The 12,344-nt window shown below is 38.1% G+C and overlaps 1 protein-coding gene across 1 annotated transcript in view; it reads right to left on the reverse strand.

The window, feature by feature from the left end:
* The window catches only part of LOC118333180 (gamma-aminobutyric acid receptor subunit alpha-2), a 32,600-nt gene extending 21,209 nt beyond the window's left edge, over nt 1-11,391 (reverse strand). Inside the window, exons 1-2 of the mRNA XM_035668715.1 lie at nt 11,321-11,391; nt 8,570-8,685 (exon numbers count right to left, since the gene is read on the reverse strand). Of these exons, the coding sequence (XP_035524608.1) occupies nt 8,570-8,685; nt 11,321-11,391 (187 nt within the window). The remainder of the gene's footprint in view (nt 1-8,569; nt 8,686-11,320) is intronic.
* Nucleotides 11,392-12,344: the final 953 nt, after the last annotated feature.

Here is a 12,344-nt window from a genome sequence, read left to right on the forward strand (position 1 = left end):
ACATTATGACCACCAGGGAAGCCCACGTCTTCATAATGTAATCGCTGATCGGTGTATCACATTTAACAAAGTTGTACACCTTCCAACAATACATGAAGAATGTCAGATGTACCTGTTGCTGATTATTCATTCATTATTTCAAATCTTGTTTTGTTCGGCAATCAGATAAATTGTCTACCTATACATGACCTGTGCCATCCACTTCATGGGCAACTCTTGTAAGATCAAATTTAGCAATGATTTTAAGCGTATAAAATTTGTCCTAAATGTTCAGACTGATGTGACAGATAGGAAGAGCAAAGCCTTACATGATTCCTATTCAAGTGATAATGCGCTACTGCATCAGCACTGCTGCATCAGGTCCATTTGCTTTCTCTACACTCTGTCTCTTTCAATAATTACTGAAGCTCGATCTCTCATGCTCGGTAAATTCAAAAAGGTTTCACGTTTTACTCTACACTCGGTACTACACAGCGAACAGCATCTCACATACAGTCTAAAGAGATCATTACTCCTCAGTAAAGTGCTCTCATGCATGGCAAGGGGAAGCCGCCGTTCACGTCCCTCTAACAAGACATATTATGAAAATGCTTTCTTATTTATAAGGTTATGTAAATCAAAAGGAAGTGGCAGGTTGCCGGGTAATGGTTGCAAGCCATTTAGTGAGACAAGATGGTGAGGTGCATTTATTTATGTAAACCAGGCCTTTGTATGTGAATCAGGCTGATTTGCAATAATCAGGTTTTTGCTGTGGCTCACAGAGAGAGAAACGCTACCTCACTAAAAACTAAATGTTTGACATTAAACATATTTCTTCTTGTAAAAAGATACAATATGGTGCATTTTATCATTGGGGAGTACTGTACTTCTCAGTGACTTGGTCTGCCTATTCTGTTATATATCATAATATCACACCTTATATACTGGATGCAAATGATCCCAAAAAAGCAGTATAAAATCTACAGCCTCTAGCCAAGCGGTAGGAACCGTCCTTCATTGTGAAAACAGAAAGAAAAAGGTACATTTAGACCACTAACAGATGAATTGTATCAGATTTTTTCATTTACTTTTCCATTCTGACACACTATTTATAGTCTGTATAGTGAGTAGTGACTAAGTGAACGATTTCAGGCACAGCCAGTGGTTAATGCCATGAAATGTGAATCTTGCCAACAATGATGCTATGAAAGTGATCTTTGCATGCATGTATTCAGGCAATTGCACAGAGAAATAAGTTGCCTGTCTCTCTATTTATCCTGTGTTAGTATTTGATAAGACTTTGGTTCTTTGTATAAAACAATCTTATTTAGGTTTTGTGCTTCGCTTTGTCCTACCCAGAGCAAGTTATTGGCCTATTTCATTATGAGAAATAATGTTTTCTTTAGATATTTTGTGGTTTCCAGAGCATTGCTTTACATTGTTTTTTGTATTTTTGATATCATCCTTTCTTTTTATTCTGTTATGTTCACTCTTTAACAAAAAGTTATACCTGTGTAGGGATCCTGTCCATGTTGTTAGACACATAAAATAACAATCTCAGCCTGTCAGTGGCAAAAACAAGCACTGGTAGTGGACGTACTTTGAGCGTAGTTTGAGCGATGCGTTTGTCCCCAGGGAGTACATGGCAGCCATTACAGACCATTTCTCTTCTAACTCAGTGAATTAAGGGTTTAGTTCGACCAAAACAGAGTTGGTGATTGTTGTGGAAAGACCAACAAAGACAATTTTGGCGAGTTTTATTTTGTTTGAATGAAGTTTTATGAACTGGGAAGTAAAAGTAGTGTTTTTGTCAATGGAGTCTGGTAGGCCATTGTTCTGGTCTGACATGCTGGTGCTCTAGTGCGACATCTAGTCTGAAAGTTGTATACAGCACCTTTAATGTTGTTGATCATATTTTGTTTTTGTTTGGAGTTTGTTCGCTTTGCCCAGATAATTATGTGTACATGTTTGTGTTATGGGGAGTTTACTTGAATAGCCCATAAAAATACTTTTTTGGGGCCACGGATTGGTTGTTGTATTGTTTTTAAGTATGTATAGATCAAGTATTATGCAAGCTTGTAGTATAACTCAACACATTCAATAAATCTACCACAATAATAAACAACAAACAGAAGTCTGTAGAAAACCACATGCACCACCAAATGACAGTCCATTTGCATTGAATGAGTGGAGCAAATTCACAGTAGCAAACCTAGAAAAGCACAGCCCTCAGGAAAAATACATGTTTACTATTTAAAAAAATATCCAGAGTGCATTTAATGCCCGAGGACGTTTGGACACTTATTTATAGGAATAAGGACAATACCTAAAGTTCATTTATTCAGAACAGTCATAACCATGTGCTTTTAATATAATCTGAATCATATGGTACAGATGGGCCTGCTGAACCATGTTTAATTGGTCAGACGAAAACCTGCCTGTGTTATGGGACAGTACATCCCACTGTGAAACTATCCAAATGTCAACTTAACTCTTGCCAGTTTGGATGGCGATAAAGAGCATCAGCAAAAAAAAAATGTTGGACAGCGGGATGGGTCAGGAGGCACGAATGACATCACTCCAGAGAGATGAAATTCTTATAAGCCGAACCTGGTTTTACTACGATGATCAAACTGTCGGACGTTTTAATAGCTGCACTTAAATTAACAATCTGTATAACTGCCGCCTTCCTCTCCCTACTGCTGATTACTGCGACACAACAGTGATTAAAGAAAGTTCATTACAGCTTTTTGATTGAATGTCTTAAGAGCTGATGTCTTGTACTGTAGGTAAAATGCTGTGTTTAATGTTTCTGTGTGGTTAGCCCTGCTGGCATTTTTAGCTCATTGAGCAGACACCGGGGTTCTTCTAGTTGCATGCAGCAGCGACAGCAGTCACCCTGGAGCCAGGATCATCATTTACAGAATCAACCAATCCATCCAGAATCCACCCGTAACGCGTCACAATATCACCCACAGTGCAAACAACACAAAAATTCAATAATATCCATCTGAGGAATGTGTATTTTTAGCCAGAAATCTGATCAGATCACCACAGCTAATATGTGGAGTGTAACAAAACCGGAGGTGTGTAATAATTGCATCAAACTTAAGTGTAGTTTTAAAGCTGCATTAATCAGTTAACGCACTGGTGCCCAACCTGGGGGTCACCAAAGATTCATGGGGGGACTTCTTGGTTTTAAGAGGTGTAAGAAAACTTTTTAAATGTGTATACAGTTGGCCTATATTTCAGCATTTCGCTCATTTCTGTGAAGAAACACAAGGTATATTCACAGAGCCTTCACTTTCACTCTCTGCTAAACAGCCTCATCCTGCATTAGAAAAGTTAAAACAACCAAAGAGTTAATAGAACAATGACCAAGCATCAGGGAAGAATAAAACTTGAATTTGTCAAGAAAAGACACCTCAATTAAGAACGCATGAATAAATAATACAGACATAAAATTGCATTAAATACTCCTGATGTAACAGGAAATAATCTGCTCAAGTTGCTCATTTGACACAAACTTCCTGCAGTTATTGTATGTTCACTCTTATTCGTACAGTTTATCTGTTGTTGGTTTGAATATAATATAAAATATCCATAAATTATGTCACTTAGTCAGATGTTGTCAATTTACTCATTTACTTTACTCATCATACAAACGAAGGTCACTATAACAAGAGTGGGACTCGGTGAGTTAGCTGTGTTAGCAACCTGTTGCCTGTTTACAGAACCAGTTGACACGAAGCAACATTAGCATCATCTGGACTTGTGTTTCTGGTTTTTATGGATTTCACAGGGTTGACTGTTGCATTGAACCAAAACAATGAGCTTTTATTTATTTTAATAGAGATGCTAACACTCCCCAATTGAACAGCAGAGTTTACTGATAATTATCTGTGGGCTTGTTACTACGAGCGACACCTTTCACATCACACATAGTCAGAGCCATATTTGACCCAATGTTAATATAATATAGATATATAATAAATACTGGACTTAGTGCAGCTTTAAAGATTCATTCTAACTTTTGCTTCTTCTATAAACAGATGCATGGATAGACTAACCAAGACCCTTTTTTTTTTAATTTAAACATTTGTTTGACATAAAAAACTTGCTTGGTGGTGCTATAAAGCCGGAACATAGCTCTGAGCATGAAGTCATAGTTAGATGACAATTTTTTTGGGGTGGGAAACAAATTAGAAGCAGAAGTGTGAATATGAACAGAAGTGAACTGCCTCGCAGTCACACTAATGATGATGTGGGAGCAACTGTGTTTTCTGCATTCACTCTCTGCAGCCTGGCTTGATTTCAGTGTAAGTGACAGAAACCAATTGGTGCATTTTAAAAGAGCTTGGTACTGCTTCAACACTTAAAACAGGCGACGAGTAGGAAAAGAAATCCTGAATTAAACCTGTTACGGATACAATTTAGTCCACAGTAGTTACGATATAGGCTCTATATTAGATAAAATGAACGCAAGAGGCCTGTTTAGCCATCAAATGGCTGTGGCTATATTGTATTTTCTATAAATAACTTCAAGAGAAATGTGCAGCCTAAACCCACACAGTAATTCATTCATTGTTGAAACAATTACAGTTTTTCTATCCCCTGAAACCTTCTAGTAGCCCCAAGGGGACCAGGGTTCATCTTGAAAAACCCCTGCCCTAGATTCATCTTTTCCATCTTTATCATTTGTGGAGGATGTACTGTTTGAACTCACAGCTCTCGTTCACTACAGTAAGAAACGGCAGCGCGCTCATCAGGATAGATTTAAATGTCACAACATGTAAACTGTAACTCAGTGTTCAGCCTCGATATAGGATCGTATCATTTTGTGTACAATCTAATGCAATCTATGGCAACCTGTAACTGATTCTACTTTTAAGAAGCTTTTAAATGTTTAATTGTAGTTTGAGATCTTGTTATTGCATTACATTACACAGGTGTTCCTTATTTTGTGTTATTTTGTCCACAGGCCGTGTCCCAAACTGCTGTTTTCTATTATTTAAATTATCATGTGGCGGAGGGACGACACCGCCACTGAGTGAAATGACTGCGCAGTAAAGTACATTTTGTAATTCTGGCTGTAAATAAATAATTTAATATTTAAAAATTCATACAGAGACATTACGTACAGTAAATATATTAGCTACATCGGGATTCAGGCTCTTGTTTTGGTAGCACACCATTCAGACCATGGAAACTGTCAAAGGGATTCACACTGTATCCTTGAATAAACTATATGTACACATGTGCAGCTTTGATTAGACACATTTTGCAGCCTTTATAAATGTGTTATAAACCAAAGTCCAGTGAAGCATTAACATGTTTTTCCCACAGATGTGACACACAAACCTAATGTGTCTACGATGTGGAAACCTCCATCTGATGCCATGTTCCTGTTTCTCCACTGAATTCTGCACCATGATGTTGCCTCTGTGTACGTTAATGGATACAGTCATGGTGCTACATCTTTAGTGTTGGGGTTTGGGCTTCCACTGGGGCCAAATCCTGATAAAAATGAATGTGCTCATTGTACTGTAAGACACTTAAGATGAAAGCGCCTAATTTGTGTTTGAATGTTTTATTCAAGTGTTTTATTTCAGATCACTGATCTCTGTCTTTAACATGGCAGGGATCATGTTAAAGACAGAGCTGTCTGTTGGTGGAGAATCATTAATTAAAACTGCAGAAAGCAAAACCTTCTGCCTTTCTCTGCTGCTTCGTATCACTCCTCTAAAGGCCCTGCCACCAAACCTAGAAGTTCTAATGCCAGCAGAAGGAGTCGGTTGCAATGCGAAACCTTTTGCCTTGTAGGGTTTGCCAAGACCATCTTACCGCAACTCGTCCTCTCAAAGACGCCCCGACAGCGCTCCGTGGACCCAAGACAGAACATCTCAAGCTTCACAGGCAGCTGCAATGCGAGTGTTCTGTCAATATGTGCTACCTGTCACTGTCACTGTCAATGTTTAAAATTAGTTAATATCCTTTGATGAATTTAAGAATGTGATGACAGAGGCTTTTGGTTGTTTTTCTTGAGAAGCCACTGTGTTTGAATAGTTTGTGTTTTATTTTGGATTTTTGTGTATATCATGTTGTTTATGTTGTATTTTAATATGGTTTCTCTTATAAAAGAGATTTTTGATCTCAATGGGACTTCCTGGTAAAATAAAGGTCAAATAGATAAGAAATGTGCTACTTAGTGTTTCTGTGAAAGCACATTTGTTAGGGTTAGGGTTAGAGGTAGGGTTGGTTGGCTATCAATCGGAAAAAGGCAGCATAAATCAACAGAACAGCTGGATGAGAAGATGGTCCAGACATCATTTTTGACTGCCTCAAAAACTCTCTGCTGTGGCGGTGATGGGCAAGAAAAAGTGGAGAACTTGATTTCTCTGGAAAGGGGTACTGTCACACCGACATCTAATAACATGGATAAGGAAATGCTCAGTTTTGTGCCAGTGAAAGCTGCACGACTAGTACACCAGGCAGGGATACACACCACTGACCCCCCTCAAAAGTTGTTTACTGTTTGTCATCATGCTCTTTTGCCACTAGTTGATCCAAGCGGCATCACAGTGACATTTCTTGTACTATACGCCTTTGTAGGCAAAGGCGGTATTGGAAATGCATCACAAGTTGTTGAATTTTGTGTAGGATTTTCCACCATTAAATCAGACTTAATAGAAACACCCTCTCTCTGAAATAATCTGTGATTGGCTGAAGTCTCCCATCACAGGATATATTGTCTAAAGCCTGAAAACAGAGCCAAGAGGATGTGCAGAAGTCTAGTTTTCTCTCAGACCACGACACAGAATTACAATATGCTGAAACATTATTATGGAAAGATACCAAAAAACAAACAAACCCCAAGCTATAATGTAGTTTCTCTGTAAAAATCAATATAGTTTTATTGATTCCATTCCATAAATCTCCAATGAACTACAACAATCTAAATCAGAAATGTACTCTCCGTTTATATATTTCAGGGATTAAGTATAGATTTTGGTGCATAAACCATATTTGATGGAAACAGGCTGTGACAAAGTAAGATATGTATCTGAGCAGCAGTGTAGTAATAGGCCAAACATTAATGCCTTTTCTACACAGAAAAAAAGCAAACAGCACTAATGTATAGGTCCAGTTGTACAGGCTGAGTGCTGCCAAGCTAAAGGAGGTCTGTTCCCCATATGGCAGCTCCTGGGCTGGGCTGATGGCCCCAGGAATTTGAATTTCAAATGGCACCAAATCCTGAGGGAGGAGCTCAGCTTTGGGGTGAGGGGCCAGCTGGAAATGAGATGCCAAACATGGAGGATGAGATGGGAGAGGTGACGATGGAGAGGGAAGCACTGTAGCCATAGGAGAAGATGTGATTCTCCTCCACACACACACAGAGTGGGGAAAATGTTGAAGCCTGTAATGCTTCTGCAGCTTCAATTTATCAAACCTCTCAGAAGCTCAGGAAACTTAATATACTATTTGTAATTATATTTGATTCTGAATATTTTATTTGTAAATCTTTTTATGTCTTTCCAACATGTAGGATTAAACCTAATGCACAAATACTCGTGCAATATATATATACCAAACACAAAACCACTACGTAGCCTACCTCACCCACCTACATCAAGTGCATATATCCGCCCCCCAAACTCTCACGCACTCACCACGATATATATATATATATATAAAACTGTCAGATATACTGATGGTTGGGGGTGGGAAAGGGGTTTCAGGGAAAATATGCTTCATTCATCTTTTAATGCAAATTTCCTTCAAAGTAGAAGATGAAATGCTTTGAAAAATCTCCTAGTTTTTCGAGCTTGAGCTATTTTATAACATTGTCTTAACCATTTAGAGTGTGATGGAGGCTTGGTAGATTTCCATTGAATCAACAGTAACCATTCAGCCAATAATTACAGAAAGACTAAAGCTTTCAGGCTGTGCACCTCAAAGTGCAAACTCTCCAAAATCTACTCTGAATACTGCAATTTCTGGGTCTGACCATGCGTAGACACTACAAAAGAAATCAACTCTGAATGTCGCGTTTTATTAAAACTGCTCCTTTAGGTTATAAAGGAATAGACCGCTGGATGAAATGACCAGTGAATAAAATATAACAATTGTTTAGCTAAATTTTTCCAAATTTCCGACATATTACTTTGACATTGCTTCAACCACGACCCTACAGTCAGACTAGCATTACAACCATGCAGCAGAAACAAACCAGAAAAACTCAAGCGAGAATATATCCCTCTGTGGGGTTAAATGTGGCCAGTTTGGCCGTTGTTACTTTCCAGGAAGTGGAGTGAGTGTTATATAACCTAAATGTTTTCTGCACAGAGTGTGTTTGTCAGTTTATTCTTGAGGGGATTGCTGCCAAAAGCTTATCTGTACTACAAAAGCTGATGTTAAATGAAGTGTTCTCACTCCAAATGAGCCATCAACCGTTTAAAAAAGAGACGTACTGTTTCGTAACAAATGGAAGCACAACTTTAAATGAGTAAGTAAGATAGTAAGATCTAAAAAGTGAAGATTTCAAATGATGAAGTTTTGTACATCCAGTGATAAAAGGTCATTGCCTTACCCCCAAGACCAGGCCGTAGACGGTTGTCGTATCCATCCAGCAGGCTGTCCAGGATCCGTGTGAACAGGGTGATGTTGGTTTTAAAGGCATCAGATGTGGCATCGGCATTCACTGACCTAGTTGGCGGACACACGATGACATGATAACAGACACTTCAACTTTTGTTTGATTAAAGACACTAGTGTGTAGGAGTTAATGGCATCTAGCGACTCAGTTGCGGATTGAAACTCCCTCGCTTCACCCTCCCCTTTCCAAGTCTAGAGCCAGTGTTTGGTTTGTCTGTTCTGAGGCTACTGTAGAAACATGGCAGCTCAACATGGCGGCCGCATCTGTAGATAAAAACGTCTCATTCTAAGGCAACAGAAACACAATAATTCCTATATTCAGGTGATTATACACTAATGAAATGAATATTATATCCAATTTATGCCAATAGATCCTTCTAAACAAACTGAACCTTTACATTTTAAATGTATTTAGACTCATAACTCAGAGGCCTGATTTATGGGGGGAAAAGGAGGTTGTTATTATGTGGCAGATTTCATACATACCCACACACAGACACACACATAGACATTGTTTCTCAGCCACATGGATGACCCAGTTCAAGGCAGAACATTTGTGAGCCATCTGATCTTGGAGCCAAAACACAACTGAATATGCAAATGTAATCAGAGCTAGAGATTCATGGTAAATAAATAAATTCTGATAAGGTCCTACATTAAAGCTCCACATAATTACCACTGTCGACAGCTCTGGTGTAACAGCCTCAGGTTATGGGCATATGTTACTATAAGCAGCAAAATAAAATGTATATATAATGTTTATAATGTATTTTCAGTTTGGAACATATTCTTTTAATAACCACCAGAGAAAGTGTTCGATTAATGTAGCCTACTTACTGGCGTTATAACCTAATAGAATATTTGATTTCTTATTTTCAAGTATGTTCTTCTACTAGTACTGCAACAGCATTTTACCACATTTAAATCATATTTTTAAGGCTCTGTTAGCATAGCATCAGAGCACATATCAAATCACCATTAAACCTCCATTAGCATTTGCATGAGACCTTGGGTGGAAGATATAACTTACATTTTCACATTTATCCATAATTATAGATTAATCAACAGCATTTTTTCTTATTGTTTCATGTTAACATGATCTGTCTAACTAGCTAGCTAGTTTTCAAGGTTTGATCAGATCATGCATAACAATTACAGATACTGGTATGCGTTTTATAAATGTTATTATGCTGTGTTCATCATATTACCTTACCTGCTCATTCAAGTGCCTCCCTCTTCATATTTACATTTATAATCTTGTTTATTTATCTTATTTCATGCTGTATTGTACAGACCTCATCTTGTTTTTGACAGTTACATCTAAAGAAAATGTAATTTTAACACCATTACAATAAAGCTAATTCACAAAATTCAACATAAGTAGTAAGTTTGTATCTGGTTTTACATGTTACCTATAAATTGTGTGGTTTTCCTGTTCTTCCCATTCTGCCAACATGATTTAAAAAGCCCTTTTTCACAACAGACATTTATACTTATACTCTCTACGTTGGTGTTAATAACGTCAACAATGGTCCTGTTCTGTTCCAGTGTCCCAGTAAACCTGGACCCTGAAACTGAAGATGCTAAATGGAATTCAGCCACATTAAACCTTTATTTTTTTACACTTTTTGCTGTATTTTTCCTGTGGTGAGATGTCAAAATGTCGTCTGAAAAGGCCTATATAGCACTAGATGATAGGATGGACAATTTGGCCCAGACAAGTTTTCTGTACGTCAGTGGGGACATAGCGGAGCCTCGAGGGGATTCAGTGGCCTTATTTGAATTGCCTCTCGTGCTTCTGACATTGACTGTTTCTTTCTTTTGTCAATTGTCCTTTAGTGTAAGCACTCGGATGACCTAAACTGTCACTCCCTATATCAAAAGACACCTTTACACCTGATGTGATAATGTGAGATGTCCTCTGATAAAACAGCCTCTAGGGGTGCCTGCTTCAAAAAAACTGAAGGTTAGACACACTTTCAGGCATTTCAGTTTATAGTAATTCAAGATGATTTTGATTTGTTTTTCAGATTTTTTTTGTAAATGTCTGTTTTATTATTATGAATCTTAACTTACTTGACTTTTTTCTTTTATTTTTATGGACCAAAACACCAAAGCGAATTCCCTTTACATAAAAAAAAATCTACTTGCCCATAAAACCAGATTCTGATTTATTGATAGTTGTATTGTCCTTGGAAGAAAAGCCATTTGGTCACAAAATTGCATTTCAAGGTTGATACAGGCTATAGCTATGATCGTAAATTATAGAAAAAAGGCAATTAAAACAACAAATAATACCTTATTAAAGAGTCATTTTAATTCTTCCTTTTCACTGTTTCTATCACAAATGGAATAGCAAATATCAAATAACCTTGGAAACCAGGTCCCCATTAGAAATTGTACTTGCAATATGCATTTTTAACAAAGGCACTATACCAGATACATAATTACCCACATGCCCTCGGGGGTTATTTTTATGGTCAGACTGAGGATACTGAAGGCGGTAAACTGGCTCTGCTCCTGCGCATTGATCCCCACTGATAATGAATCCAGCATAATAAATAAATAAATAAAAAAACTTGATAAATTGAGACCCCCAGTCCGTCCCCGGAGACACAGTGAGTGATCCTCGGTCCTACAGTTCAGGGATCATCGCTTCAAGGCGTCTCCCATTCAAAAGACTCACCTGGTTTTCCAGAGAGCTGTGAGCGCCAGCAGGCAGATGAGAAGTAGAGAAGCGCTCTCTCTGCTCCACATGGCTGCTTCAACACCTACACACAAAGGGGCAGCCGCTGTAAATGAATGGAGGCTGAGTTTAACCGGCTTGACATGCCAGTGGATTCATATCTGACCTATACAGTCATTAAATCCATCACCCATTTCTGGGGGATTCCCTTTAATACGCCAAAATAAATAAATAAATAAATAAAATAGACCCAGAAGAGGAGCAGAGACAGCAACTGACAGCAATTAGTATTCACGGACACAACCTACGCCTCCACTCACTGAATATTACTGTCCCCCCCTCCAAAAAATAAATAAATATTGGATCAATACCGATTTGAAGCGACTTCCCCCAATTTTTTATCGATATCATTTAATTCATCAATTGCAGAAAAATGATATGAGAGAAAACGTGGAAGAGAGACCAGGCTCCTCTCCCACGCTTTCTCCTCCTCACATAATAAATAATAATAAAATAAACGTTTCCTTTGTGTCTGAGTGAGAAACGGGGGGGAGAAGAAAAATAAAAATATATATAAATATTCATCCAAAACAGACTCACCTCAAGTGCAGAAAGTACCTGCTACAGCTGGAATCGTCGAAGATGCAAGAAAGTTAAAGACAAATCACCGCTCTCTCCTGTTGTGATGAGACTGAATGAGTGCAAGTCTGTCATGAGAACAAAGCTGATAAATCATAGTCCTAGTCAGCAGCAGGAATGCACCCGAAATGCATTGGCTTTCATAGTGTCCCAAAATTAAATATATATGTGTGTGTGTATAACAATGAAAAGGAAAGAAATGGAATAAAAGCTTCTTTCTTTTTTTTAAATAATAAAATAATTAAAAAAAACAAGCAGTTGTGGCAGCTGATCCCTGGCTTCCCTCTTCAACTACCCCCCTCAGCTGGCAAAAAAAAAGCTCGATGTGAATCGTGATAAGCAAGAAGCACATCTCAGTCTCCCTCATCTCCACACAAAAAACTAC

This window comes from Morone saxatilis, unplaced genomic scaffold (assembly GCF_004916995.1).
Source record: "Morone saxatilis isolate NCDOM2014 unplaced genomic scaffold, NCSU_SB_2.0 Contig22, whole genome shotgun sequence".
In the NCBI taxonomy this organism is placed as follows: Eukaryota; Metazoa; Chordata; class Actinopteri; family Moronidae; genus Morone; species Morone saxatilis.